Source organism: Ischnura elegans, chromosome 4 (genome assembly GCF_921293095.1).
Source record: "Ischnura elegans chromosome 4, ioIscEleg1.1, whole genome shotgun sequence".
Taxonomy (NCBI): domain Eukaryota; kingdom Metazoa; phylum Arthropoda; class Insecta; order Odonata; family Coenagrionidae; genus Ischnura; species Ischnura elegans.
In genome coordinates this window covers 112,293,944-112,309,141 of record NC_060249.1, presented here as the reverse complement: position 1 = coordinate 112,309,141, position 15,198 = coordinate 112,293,944, and the positions used below count along the sequence as shown (strand labels likewise).

General features: G+C 37.4%; 1 protein-coding gene across 1 annotated transcript; it reads right to left on the bottom strand.

Moving 5' to 3' along the window:
* Nucleotides 1-5,504: 5,504 nt before the first annotated feature.
* LOC124156917 lies at nucleotides 5,505-12,468 on the bottom strand. Its single transcript, XM_046531396.1, has 3 exons — nucleotides 12,284-12,468; nucleotides 11,967-12,176; nucleotides 5,505-6,757 (listed from the first exon to the last, which is right to left on the bottom strand). The coding sequence occupies exons 2-3, from the start codon at nucleotides 12,153-12,155 to the stop codon at nucleotides 6,299-6,301; spliced, it is 648 nt and encodes a 215-aa protein (XP_046387352.1). The 5' UTR covers nucleotides 12,156-12,176; nucleotides 12,284-12,468; the 3' UTR covers nucleotides 5,505-6,298.
* Nucleotides 12,469-15,198: the final 2,730 nt, after the last annotated feature.

Genomic DNA, 15,198 nt, shown 5'->3' with positions numbered 1-15,198 from the left:
CGGGATTACGTACATGGGATGACATTTTCAGCGATAAATGTTTCATGCTTATTTTTTTTCTTATACACCTTTTATATGCTGTAATCTTCACATTAATCATTAGTTATGGCCGTATTTTGTTCCATATGAGAGCATACTTAACAGTTAATAAGAAAAAAGGTATCCAACTATCCAAATCATTTTAAGTTACAGTTGAATTAAGAGAAATCGCATCGTTTTCTCTCAAATAATGGTAAAAATCACGCAATAGTGCTTGCTTTGTGTTATCATTAAATAATAAATATATGTTCACTAATGCATGCATCTTTACTTAAACGCATGAATATAATGGTTTAAAAGAGAGTAGTGCCTTTCATTTCCAAAGGATATCCTATCACTGAAACCTATCTGGAGTGAACCTCCATACATCAAATTGCCCAAATTTTGGTCCCCTCCATTGCGATGTAAAGAGGTTTTACTGTATTTCATATAGGTACTCCGACATTTATTCTTACACAACCTGCCATTTTCACATCTTATACATATTTATAAGTAAAAATTAGGGCCATTTTTCCTGAGTTCACTAAAATATTGGAATAATATACATAATATTTCATTTAAGTGCCTTCTGCATGTTATAAACAAAGTGTTACAAAAACAAGGGAACAATGACATCTGTCAGTTTACTGCCGTTACTGCTGCTCTTGGTTGGCGGTAGCCACAATAGCTTTCACAGCAGGAAATGTCATCAATTGACTGACGTCATTTGTTACTGCACCATCATGCCAGTTGATTTTGGAATGTTTTGGCAGTGCTAGTAGTACTGCCAGTAAATTTTGGAATGAGCCCAATATTGCTATAGGGGCAACAGCAACTGAACGCAATGCAATCCACCATGGATGAAGTTCCGTCTTTATGAATCTTAGGAAGGCCATAAAATCTTGGAGGTAGAGGATTTATCTGAAGTAACTTCCTTTTCTCACTTTCACTGAATATTATCTATTCGATTTTTTATTTATTTAAATATGTATAACTAAGCCTGAATCTGTTGAACGTCCTCAGTTAAACTTCAGCATGGTCATGTCAAGGGATGTAAACTGGAATTTCTTGAAAATTTCAAAATCCTGAATACCCATGGTTAATGTTTGTTAAATGACCTCTAATCCCTCCTACCTCTTCTCTGCTGTTCTCCGTGCTGGCTCCCCGGCCTCTATCCCTGTAACATCCTTCCCTGACTTGAGAAAGAAAACTGGTTTGAGCTGAAATAGAATATTCTGGAATAGAACAATTTTTAAATGTTATTGCAAAGAGTAACTTCCACAAAGTAAAGTCAACAGCCATTGATTTTATTAAAATGTCAAGATAATATCAGTGAATTGCCGTGGTAAAACAAAACAAAAACAAATAAAATATGTAATGAACTTTTGGGATTTATGCTTGTCGTACATACATGAGTGTTCTTTATTTACTCGTTTGTTTTGTGTTTGATGGATACCTAATTCATTTATTACTCATCACTGTATTATTCATGAGACTATTGTCCCTTATGCACCTCAGCGGAGTGGTGTTAGTGAAAGATTTAGTAGAACTCTGGTAGAAAGGACTAGATAAATGCTTCCTGATTCAGGTTTAGAGAAAAAGAATTTGGATGAACTAATAATGGCAGCAATTTATGTCAGAAATAGGTTTTCCACTGTAGCTTTACTTAATAATGTACCTGAGGGAATATGGTCAGGCCCTCACGTTGATGTGAGTCACTTACAAGCCTTTGGGTGTAAGGCATATGCTTGCATTTCTAATGAACTTAGAAAAAAGTAAGATGTGAAATCCAGAGAGTGCAGGGGTGGATCCAGGATTTCTTACAAGGGGGGGCACAAAAGGAAAACTGCACTTGAAAACTGCAAAAACTCCTTCGCATTGTTTGCTGTGGAGCATGTCTTTTATTGTGGGTAGTTGATCTCTGATATTTTTTGGCACAGCCAAACCTGGTGATGATCTGGCATGTTTCTTCAATGTTTTTCACTAGTTCCTCCAACATTAACTATGATAGCCTGCACTTGTCATCCCTTACCTCAGTATCTTTACTATATTGAATGGCTTTTTAGCTTAGTGGCCCGTCTATCATGATAGCATATTCCTTTTGTGAAGTTCTAAAGGGATTTGATTGAAGTAAAAAAAAACATGCCTGGACAACATATCTCTCTTTATTTTTAGTACTCTATCAGGTCTGATAAATGAAAAACAGTAACACAAACCAAAAACAATTTTAGAAATGCAGCAAGTTAGACATTATGTCGCACATATTGTTGATTATAAATATCATTTAATATTAAGTTATCATTTAATATTATAGACCCCAAAAAAGTATACTATTGGGTTATCATTATCACAATTAATTTAGCAATAAATTCTTTTTTAAATTGACTATGGGAACTATGGAGACAAAAAATCAACATTTGCATGATACCATTCCTGCTGAGTGCCACAATAAGAAATTTTCACTCCTATTCCAGCAATTTTAAATTGACATACATTGGGCCTGTTGAAGTTAGTCTTTACTGGTGATGCCTTTTAGAAAGCCATGATGGCATTGGATACTTCGTGATACCAATCGTTGTAAGTAGCCTTCCAGTGCTAAGACTTTTATTGCTTCTTTTCGTCACTAATGCATCTAGATTGGTCAACCATCAGCATTCCCATGGAAAACTGTATATCTCAATGGTGGGAGTTAATATAATTTAGGGGTTTCCAGAGTTCCTCCATGCTGTGAAGTCAAATGATGAGCCTATCGCCCACTAATCAAATGCATGAGGATGGCATTAATATTGTATATATTGGAGATTAAACTAATGGCCCTGCATATTTGTCTTCAATCTGAAGATCGTGATCCATGTACAAAACTGATGAAACTGTTGTAACCAATGGAAAGACCATGGGAGGAAAAATTTGGAGTTTATTTGGTGCCCATTATTTTGTAATTGCTGTTGTGCTAACTGTCTCGAAAATTATTTGTCCCAATCAAATCAGTCATCACTTCAGCCATCTGAAATACAATCTCAATTTTTAAAAATTACTCTTGACATAGTATCCTGGGACAATATTGAATGTGGTGGTTAAATCAACACTATGACCAAGTACATAACTGGTGATTTTCAGCACAAAGTTAAAATACTGATGTAAATTCCTGCTTCCCCCAATTTTCATCCGCACAGATTTCTACTTACAGCGGGACACTCAAACATAGAAATTAGGAAGCAATTTATCAGAACTTACATTTGGAGTATGCCTCTACACAGAAGTGAGGCATTGTGGATGTATTATATGATCTCAGTCTCAGATGGATTATCTCATGATTTTGCCATTTCAATCTTGGTCTCATGTGCAAAAGACAAAGACAGCTTTTTTAAATCTACGCCAAGGTTCAAAGTGCCCAAACTGATTAAACCTTTCCTTACTAATGATGGATTTTACCTAATTGGTTTACTCACCAAGGAGACAAATGATGGATATATGCACCGAAGATTTTCCTATGCAAGCAAATGAACAACGATGGGTATCGTGTTGGTGTGGCAGCTAGTGTGTTGGCTTCTCACCCTGTGTGCTCGAGTTCAAATCCCGGTGATGGCAGAGAATTTTCAGAGATTGTCTGATCTCTGCTTGAATGTTGTGGTGAGGACATTTCGAGTGCTGCACTCTGTTCTCCGGATTGGACGACCAGCTGTGGTATCAGATGTGGACCAGATGTGGCAAGGACCTAGTTTCTATATGAGTAGGTAGGAGTTTTACATCGTCTGAGATTACCAATGCATGCATGGGGCACAGAGCTCAGGGAAACATGTCTTAATAATCACCTATTAAAACTGGCTAAGGTCAGAAAGTTTTCTTCGTTTGATAAGTATTAATTATTCGTTCGTATTAATAATCCTTATTTAAGCCAAGCGCTACCTGCTAGCAGCCTGTGTCGTATCAGCGCTCAAAGCCTCGCCCCAAGGTCACCTCACTTGCGGCAGCGGGAACCAGAACGACATCACAAGGAATTTTCCCAGGATTCATACTTAGCCGTCGCGTTTTCGCGCACTTGAAAATTTTCGCTTTTCATTTAATCGCAAAAAATAGATATCGTCATTTAAAAATCTAAAAGCTTGAAATACATACTCCAGGAGTAATAATCTTTCGATTTAGGCAATGAAAAAATAATAGGAAACCACCCTATTACCACAAACAGTGAATAGATTTGTACCTTTGACAATTAGTACATACATTGGAGTGCTTTTTTTTGCCATATTTTGAGGTCGCAAGGCTCACTTCCCAATATTTATTAGTTGTTATTATTTGCATGGGCAGGCTTATATTTTTTAAATAACTTCAGTGGTAGAGCCTATGCATGGCAAACATTCATTACCGTGCATATGTAGTTACTATGACATTGTCTGCTCACTCAGCATCCCAACCCAAGGTTCTTCCATAGGTAAGGGTAGAACTTGTACCAGAATCTACCACCATGGGCCAAGGAGGCCCCTGGGAGGGGGTCCTGACCTCCATAAAAATTTGACAAGTTGAATTATAAATGATTTCATTGTTATACAAAAATTCTTTCAGGAATTAGTCACAATTCTAGGTTTGAGAGTGTTGAATTAAAAACTTTTCCAGGGGACAAGGGCATACCCAGGATCATAACTAGGGATAGGCAAGCAATGGTCGCAAGTCAAGTTGTGACATTATAGCATGGAAAAGGTGAATGAAACCAACATTTAAGAAAATTATAACAGCGCTTTATTTGTTTATGAGATTTTTTCCTTGAAAAAATAGTTTTATTTTAGTTACGTATCTTATACTAATACATATGTATCATTTTTCGTGGGTTTAAAGAAAATTTGTTGAGTACTTTCATTTCAATTCAGTACTGATTTTGCTTACAGACTTTTGTGATTTTTGCTTCAAGGGGGGGGGTATAGGGGGGGGGGGGCAGCTGCCCGCCCCTGCCCCTAGCTCGGTATGCCCATGTAACCCTACTTTAAGAGGAAGTCCCACTTGAAGTGGGGTACAGACAAGACTCTTGGTGCTAAAGTTGTGGGTCTTCCCATCTAGAGCCTTGTAAAATGCCCTCTGTACTCAGTACCAAATATGGCTGTTTGTGTGAATTTGCAGGAAAAGTTAGATTCTCAAATGTCTGTAACTTGGACAATAATTAGGCTAAAATTTTGAAAATTTCTTATTTCTGAAGTGATTTCTTATTACCAGCATGTCAAGAGAGTACATATTAATTTGAACATAAAGTGTTGTATTATTTTCACACTCACTTGAAAAACATCAAAATTGTGTCAACTTTATCAATTATTTTACAGCCATGAATGCTAGGCTTAGCTTAAATATAAAGGAAATAATGAGATTTTATTGGAAAAAGAAATCTATTGTCATGGAATGGGCCTAAGAGTTTTTCAAAAAAATTACAAAGGGACCTATGAAGAAACATCTAAATACGATCACGTACGTATTTGTTGATGAGGATATTATGCAGAGGGTCTATTCTGAATTGGGGGATAGTCTTTGCAATTACATTTGATTATGAAGTTGAAGGGAAATTCCCATACATGTAAAAAGTACAAAAGTTGTTTAATTATGAAAAATATTATGATAAATGTCTTGGCACAGCTTTAAATGGGGATGTTAAAAATAACAATGCTTTACTTCCTGTGGCTGTTTCTCAATTTTTAGAATTCAGTCTGTATATGTTTATGTATCAGGTAAAATAAATTAAAAATACAATATGTAAAATATTTTATTGTTACATATTCCCTGTCCATAAGCATTCAGCTAATTTTTTTAGCAAATATGATTGTGAATTTGCATGAGACACTCTATTTTTTGTTGATTTTATCGCTCGTCTTATGAGATTATGATTATTTGATGAGTGATTCTTATTAAAAATTCCTGTATATGTACTTCCAATACCCTTTTGATGTAAACTTTTAGACTGGCTCATCTTTTGGCTTGGGAGACCTCGAAAACACACTCAATGGCACAATATTTCACTCTGATAGCATACCTACGATGTTAAATCAAAGAGGAAACTTGTTTCACAGAGACACACAGTAATGTGTAGTAAATAGGCAACTTCCTTTTGAAATAATTTTATTGATAGCTTTTTTCTTTATCTTCGTTTGCACTTGTCACTGTTTCACTAGATTACATATTCAGAATCTGAGAACAAAAGGCAGCATCATCATCATATTTAGCAACCCTTGTTTGTTTCTGTTATTTTTTGGGAGGTATAGCAGTTTGATCACTGGGCACACACTTAGTGGGAGAGTGAGATAATTTAGTTCATTGGTCTGGCTTGAATGATGGAGCATTCATCTGAGGTTCTTTGGTCAGAAGGTCTTACGCTCACTTGACATGAACTTTCGTTATCATTGGGGGTAAAAGCACCATATGAAGTTTGAGCCCCAACATTTCCACTTGATTTTGAGAGCATGCACAGAGCTTCTGCTGCCCTCTGTCTCCTAGGAGACGGAGGGCATGTTTCCATAACTGAAAGTTCCTCTTGGTCACCTGGTGGGAGTCCTTTTGTGGAAGAGTTATCTTGATTAACAGCTGATGATTGGTGAGATAACAATTCCATTTCGACTCTCTTGTGGGTACTTGTTTGTGCATTAACTAGCTGTTCAGTTATCCTATTTGGTTGCCATTTGAACCTGTGAGGCACAACTTCCTTTTTAACTCTCAACAGTCCTCCATAGTATTTGAACTTGATGAAGTTCTCCAAATCTTCCTCAAGCTGTATAAAAAAAGTTATATTCAACTTGTTAAAAATATTTTTTTAAATCCTCAGTCATCTAGTAATTATTTTGATAACTATTTTGGTTCACCAGAAGTTTAGGCAGCTGAGGTGAAAGACCATAAAAGGCTTGTGAGAATAACAAAGGGTGAATGATGTAGAGAATACACATCACACTCAAGTTCTTTATTTATTTTGAAAAAGACTTTAGCTGCGTATAAAGAAGTGGTAATGATTACAAAAAGAATCCTCTTCCTCCGCTCCCATCACACATTTGAACGCCATTTATGGTTCAGTGGGAATGCCATAGAATGTTGATTACTTGTCTAGGTTCAGGCGTTGTCTATTGATTACGTGAGATGATTTTGGTGATTTTTGTGCTCCTCCTTCCCCATTGTGAGTTGTCGTGAGATTTGGCCCCTTCCCTATAATCTCACCTGAGATTGTTCAAAATGCATGTTTTCAGAGTATTGCTTCATTGCATTTTATTAATTAGAATGACCATTTTGTTTAATTACTTTTATTTAACAATAGTTAACACATTGCGGACGGATAACGAGTATGCACGTGTTTCGCGAGCCATGTGTTACGGACGGATTACGAGATAACTCGTGTTTTCTACACCCTGCCTTTATATGCGACATGCAATGATACATTGTAACGACATTGTTTGTGATAATTATTTATTCATATTATGACATTAGGTTTTATCTTAAAACACTAAAAATTTGAAAGAGATACTGTAAAAAGTTATTCAGATGTAAATCAAATTAAAGTTGCATGCAAAAAAAACAGCCTGCCTTGAAAAATACCGCTGGGGTAAGTTCGAAAAAAAAAATCTGGTCCTTAATGTGTTCAGACTTGTATTCAAGATAACTAAAATTGTAGTCTAGAAGCATAGGGAAAAAATTGAGCTATAAAGTACAGGGTGCGGCCACATAACTTCCTTTTTTAAAATGGGTGCCATTCAGTCAGTTGATGTCGTAACGGAGCACCAGTGGTCTCGTTTGAGAGGCGTGACTATAAAGTTTTGTTTATGCAAAATTGAATCGCCATCATGCGTCGTTAAGTCGGCTCACTCTTCAAGAGCATAAGTGGCTGTTTTGAAGGAACACTTCCCTGAGCGCTTCATCTCAACCAGTGGCGCTGACTCCATGGGGCCCGAGCCCCCTCAAAAATTCGTTATGGGTGTGAGGAAAAAATGAGTCAGGCTTGTCGATTTTCCCCGGAGTGTCCAAATATCGAGATTAGAGTTCTCAGGGCTCTAATGTTGATTATACGACTCTTCTAAAATGCTTAAAAAAACTTAAAACTCACTACTTATAAAATTTCCCGGGGCAAGATCCCCGGTTTGGGTTTGGGCCCCTCCAATATTTTTTGTAAGTTGGCATCCCTGATCTCAACTAGGGACAATTTGGAATAGCTAGCCCTCTCTCCTGATTTGACCCTTTGTGAATTTTTCAATGGATTTTTTGATATCTCATGTTTATGTGCACAGTCCAAGGACCCTGTAAGCTTTGAATACCAACATTCGGGATTAATTTGCAAGAATATATCCTTTATGTGTTGGTAACAGCCATGACAAATGCCAGAAAATGGTGTACTCATTGTCTGGGGAATGGGGGACAGCACCTAATTGGCTTGGTCTTCAAAATTGTGTGAAACAGAAATTTAGATATGTTCCTACATTATAAAAAACACGTAAAAAGTTTCTGATTGATTCAATGAGATTTAATAAGTTTAAAAAAAAGGAAATTATGTTGCCCCACCCTGTACTTAAATGAGAACAAATGACATTGGTAAAAGAATTTTCATTCTGATTCAGTCCACGGAGATTCATGTTTGGTATCAAGAGTGACTTCTGGAACCAACATGTACATGTGATTTTCAGTAACTGTTTCTTGCGGAAAAAAATTATGTGATACTTGCCTGAGCCCCCCTATCACCATGTGAGATTGGGCGAGAATCTCCTTCCCCCCCTGAATGCCTCACTGGGTCCCCCCTTAAGCCCCCACTTTTCTTTTATTACTGATGAATAGTATATTTTTCATTAGGTTTACAGTGGTCAGGTACTAATTTGAATTTCATTCAGCGAGGAGAGTATAGTTGCAAAAAAATAACCTTATGAGTAATAAGTTCAGGCTTGGAACTGTGGAAGTTTGCAATATGTATTCATAATGAAAATAACTTTGTTTTTAGTCCACAACAGTTTATTAAAAGCCCCCGCCCAGGTTTCAGTGCCAAGTCCTATTTACTGGGTAACGCGGTATCTGAAGTGCGGGCCCGATCCCTGCCTTTTCGGATACTGTTACCACATAGATGACACTAGATGTTGAAACCTACATTGGTAATTATAATACATTTTTGTGCATTAAAAAAAAGTTATTTTAATAATGAAAGTAATCTCTATTGGTATCAGATGGAAGAGCATGAGGAATACATTGTGACCAAATATCTATTCATAAGATTGATCTGCTGTAAGCAATAAAAGGATTACTTGAGGAGCTTATCATATGATTCCCTAGGAATTCAATTCCTGACCAAAACTTTTTGCACCTGAAATGTGTAAGAATTTTATTAATATATGTAATGTACACATTTATTGCACTTATACCCTCAAAATGTTACACACACACTGGCCTAGAACTGTGGCCGGGCTGGTGGGGCACATGCCCTGGGCGGCAGATTTCAGGGGACGGCAAAATTTGAATAGTTTATCAAAAATTTATTCAAAATTATAATAATGCAATAAATAGTGCTTTATTTTATTTGATTTTGTAGCGCATTTTATCAACTGTATTACAATGACAATCCATACCAAATTATTTTCTTCATTATAAGGCATGACAGATGAATTAACATAACTCATATGCTTGTGGTGACTTTTTTACTGTCACGTCTACTACTATTATGAATTAGTTGCCTGAGAGCTATTCATAGTGAGGTCAGGGACATGGAAACAGTCTAATGTAGTGTATTAACGTGAGTGTTTCCTATGTAAGTTTAATGTATGTATTGATATGCATGAGGGAATTAACCCTTAGAGTATGGGAATATTTTTATATGTTTTGAATTCTAAACACAGCATTTCACCAAAATGTTTATTATCTGGACTTGGACACTTTCTCTCTCCATAAGGATCGCTAAGGGCAGTGGCGGTGCGTGCATATATGCCATGGGCGTACCAAGCGAGGGGCAGGGGGGGGGGGGTGGCGGCCCCCCCCTCTTGAAGCAAAAATCGCAAAAGTCTTGCAAAATCGGTACTGAATTGAAATGAAAGAACTCAACAAATTTTCTTTAAACCCATGAAAAATGATATGTATTAGTATAAGACATGTAACTAAAATAAAACTATTTTTTCAAATGTCACAACTTGGCTTGGCCCCCCCCCCCCCCCCCTAGACCATGGCTTGCCCCTCTTTAGATCATGGCTTGCTCCCCCCCCCCCCATTTATGATCCTGGGTATGCCCTTGATGTTAGCAACTACACACCCAGATTAATGAATTATAAAAGAAAATTATGTATTCCTTTGCAAAGAGGAAGGTAAAAATTCTGTCCATACAGAGATGGGATATGGAGCTCCGAATGCTACTGCTATGTCCTTGGCGAATTCACCGCTCTACAAGTGTTCGATCCCGTGGCATCGTGCCGCCCGCATATTCGGTCTATGCGATTGCTTGTGGGTGCTAGGGTGGGACGAGGTAAGCGTGGAGGCATGCCATGTTCAAATGGGTGCTGGGAGCAGACTCAACACGATGCGAGTACACACGTGCATGTTTGGCGAGTAACTCGCAGGTAGTGTAGTGGTGTAGCTGCCACCTACACTACCCATGCTCAGGATCCTAATCCATCAATGCATTCATTGCCATTTAGCAGCATTCATTTGAACTTCATGCCCTTTTCCATCATCGTATGTATATCTTTTCTAATGCCCACCCTGGATATATATAGCCACCAGCCGCCACTAGCTAAGGGACTTAACTCTACCAGACCAGCCCTTGTGACAGTGAGTGTGTCACGCACAGGGGGCCTCTTCTGCACTGGCTGGCAGCAAAAATCATTAACTCCCACAGCCCAAGGGTTAATATGAGTGTTATTAACAAGTATTTTTCATGAATAAAACTTATTAATAGCATATATATGGTGTGTAATATCAGCTACCATGTCTCGAAAATTGCTTACGGATGTATCATATTTTAGTGGTGGGTGGTGGAGGGAGGATATTGGGGGGAGGGGGTAAGAGGCAAACTGATATTCACCCCCTCCCCCATAAAAACTCCTAGTTCCGGTCCTACACCCACATAGCTTGAAAGTCCACTGTAGTGTGTATCTCATAGTAAATGGTGATGCTGCTCTCGAAGTAGGTTTATTGAAGTAGTTGTGATTTTTTTTAAGGAAAGAGCTCCTAATATGGCCTTCTGATGTTTACTGTGGATATGGTAATGCATAGAAGCAGTGAAATGTTTGCAAAATATGAGATCTCGAACTTTTAAGTTGAAAGTTAGTTGTTCGAACTAACCTTTGGTTGGGCATTATATTCAAACAGGCCACCTTGGAAATCACTTTGTTGATTTGTTTATTCCCTTATAAAAATAGATGAATGCTTAATGAATATAATTAAAGTCTTTCATATATTGATAGACTAGCTTAACTTGCATAGGCTCTCCGAAATTGGTGTCTCAAGACCCCCATAATTTCAGAAAAAATTGAAAAGATGGTAATCGGTAAGGTGGACCACCAAAGGAAGCTTTTATTTGAAAATGAAAATTTTTATTTGGCGATCACCATCCCAAAAAAGATATTTAAAAAAATAATTGATGAACAACATTCGTCTACGCTGATGAAAGTCACTCGTCTACGCATATCGGACCTTGGACACGCAGTTCAGGATCCATAGAGGAGCTATCTCCCCCCCCCCCCCCTGGAGTATCCAATTCAGCCCCCCTGTCCATATCCTGGATCCGCCATTGCAGACGCATAATATCCGAGAATTGTTGCGTTCCACCAAAGCGCCGCGGAAATAATGAGCCGCCCCTCCCAAAACAACGATCTTAATCCGTCCTTGCTGGAAGTAACTAATTTGTGAGTGCCGGGTCGACAATGTTTCCTTTATTGCGACGGGTGGACAGGGAATGACCCATTCGTAACTTGACAGCTAATCACACATTATTGGGACATATGAAGTCAGAATTTTAAGTAGGTACTTACGTTGAAATGATCTTCGCAGATGAATCCCACAGTTTTACTCGAAATATCTTTTGGGTTTCTGCGAATGGCTTTCAGCCACAGTTGTCTCCTCCTCGTATTTGTTGGTAAGCAAATGAATCGTTTATTAGGTTCCTTGATTGAGGTATTAGTGCAGCCTGGTACAAAGCAGTACTTATACCTCGTACCCATCTTGCAGGACTATTTCTGGCACTGCAAAACGAAATATCGGTATGTAAATACTGTTGCTTAGGTATTGATTATTATTAAAGTAAACTATAACCTGTGTATGGGTCAGATGCCATCAAATGATTACTTACGCGACTAAAATCAGACGTTGGCTGACTTGCAGTTGGCATAGATATGCTTTCATCAAAGCCCGCGTCGGGTGTGAAGGGTGACTCAGCTCAGCTCAGCGTGGCTCGGCTACAGTCCGTTGTGGGCGGTGTTTCGGCAAGGTTGACGTCATCGGAGATCCTCCAACGGTTGCTAGGTAGGCGGGGGAGTTGAGAGTGTTTTTTTTTGCGCACGTTAAAATTTCGCTGCATTTAGAAATCGATATCTCGAGAAGGAATTCTGACCTTGTTTATTTTGATGAAGAAAATAAACGGAAGCTCATGTTTAACGATTAAATAGTAAAATCATGCAAGATCCATTGGCTAAAGATGGCGACTTATCAATCAGATTTTCCTAAAAAAATATGCATGGATATAAATTCAACGTCTAATCAACCTAAGGACATTTCGCAGAATATTATTTTATGCCATTTTGTCTTTTTCAAGTTAACTCTTCACGTTGTGTCCTATAATTCAGCATCTTGAAGCTTTCACTACATTCATAGGATTTTATTTAAATGTCTGCCATCTACACGGCATCCTTCGAGTCACCGTTTGGGTGTTTGGCAGGGGTGTTTGACCGCAATCACCAGCATGCAGGATGTAATAGGTTCCCAACCTGCACATTACGGTCCATGATCATAAAAATATAAAATAATTATTAAATAACACGTACACATGAATTCAGGTAGTTATAGCTTCCAACAAGGGTGCTTCATTCCATGTAACCCAAAACTATAACACAAATAATATTACACAGAAATGTAAAATTTACTAACGGTTAGTAATAAATATTTAAATCCATGCATTAATTACCGACGGTTTACCACGAAGGAATAAGGTCAAGCATTACTCATTAATGATAATGTGAAGAAAAAATACCGCAACACCTATTAATGGCAACGCCTTTACGATTCATAAAATCAATGACGGCATCATAAAATCAATGACGCCGCTATCTGTCACACTAAGAGGAAAGAATGACATCTGAAATTTCTCTGGTCAGCTGTCTACTTCCTTTATTATATTCTCGTGTTCGTTCATACCATTGAACGACCGTAAACGAAGGATATTTTTCACATTATCTGAGAAAAATATCTTACCGAATTTACTATCTTACACGAATAATTCCTAGCAGGGAAGTAGACACGCTGAGTGAGGGACAAAAATGCTTGGGGAATTTTGAAAAATGTCAGAAAAATAAAAAAAAATTAAATGTGTAGCTACGATGACTTTATCGTGCAACCTGTAAAAATATTTTGTTGTCGACTGCAAAATATTGTGGATTCTATATAGGGCACAATTTACGTAATTACAAATTCTGTTTATTCTATCATCTTCATCCAGGCAGCGTTACTATGCTCTCTCATACTTGAAGATCATTACACATTCCTTCTTTTTTTATAGGGCTCGAAAACCTCTCAGCGCAGGAGATCTGTCCCACCGACTCCGAAAGTGAACGAGTTCAACGCTGATTTCTCATCATGCACACTTCAGCAGAAGAAAATGAATACATTGATGTGCTGTGATGGAATGACGTTGGATCCGGACAAGTGGAAGTATTCCTCAGCCAAGGTAGGGTTTGTCGCAACGGTGTGTTCTAATTAACCATATTTTCCTCACATGTGGGTGTGAAAATGATTATCCATAGAGATTGCTATGGTGTTTGTATGATCATGGCGTTTTCGATTTAAAAAAAGTTGAATTTGGTATTTACATTTCCCTTTTAAGTTGTGTCAAGTATGGTAAAAGTTTTAAGTGTGATGACTTTTCGAGTATCTCGAATTGGACATTGATTTGGAAAGAAATGAACTTACTTCGTAACGTGTCACGGAAAGAATGATTATTCGTAAAATAAGCAGTGACGTCATAGCAAAATTAGCAGAGCCGGAACGAACTTTCCTTAACTTTCTTTATAAGTGAAATGCTACTCTGTGTTTTTTTGTTACAAGTCATTATGTAAATTTTATTACTAATTTTTTTGTTTTGGTTACAAATGTGTAAATTAGAAATTTAGAGGCACCAAAATTGATGAAAGTGTTATTTGGCTGTCATGCCTTTAGTTAACCAGTGCCGGATAGCATGCATATGATGTTACTCATTTCCGCGCCATTTTCATTATCAGAATATTTAGGCTTGAAAATTGGATCCCTTGAAAACCAATTTCGGTTGCGATATGTGTAGTCTTCACGCGTCCGTTAAACTTGCACATTTCCCGCTGGAAACGTTAAATTTCATTAAAGCTGCGCTTGTGTTGATGATACCATTATTATTATCAATAGAGGATCATTTGACTTCTAACGTATTCGAACGCTGCAGAAATGGAGAATTCGGCCTTGATAAAAGTCCAATAGGTATTCCTTAAAGTCACGCTCTAAAAAATTCGATCTGTATGACTTAAAAAAAATGATATTTTATGGTTTTTTCGTATTGTTTCTCATTACTGTTTTTCCATAGCCTTAAAATTTCTATGAATTCATTATATACAACATAAAAGGTATGAACGTAAATGTGAGCATTTTAATGATGTAATAACGTCCATCTAAGGATTGCGGTTTTATGCGTATCGTAAATAATGACCCGTTTGTACATTACAATCCTGTAGATTACTAAATTGTTCTTTTTTGAGTATTTATTCGATAGGTATACGATATAAAAGCAAATAAAAAGTCTATGCTTTAAAGGGATGTATTGTTATTTTGTGGCAGGCGTGTAAAATTGCCAAACTTCAGGTAGGTATTCAAAAGTAATAGTTCAGTTCCAATTTAACGAGAAATGTTAAATTTTTACCGTGCCTTAAGGCACAACTTTTATACGAATTTGTAACAAAATACACACTTCCTTTGCACAATTTTCATCCAAATTCTTCAATAATTGTTATGAGACGCCAAAATAAACAT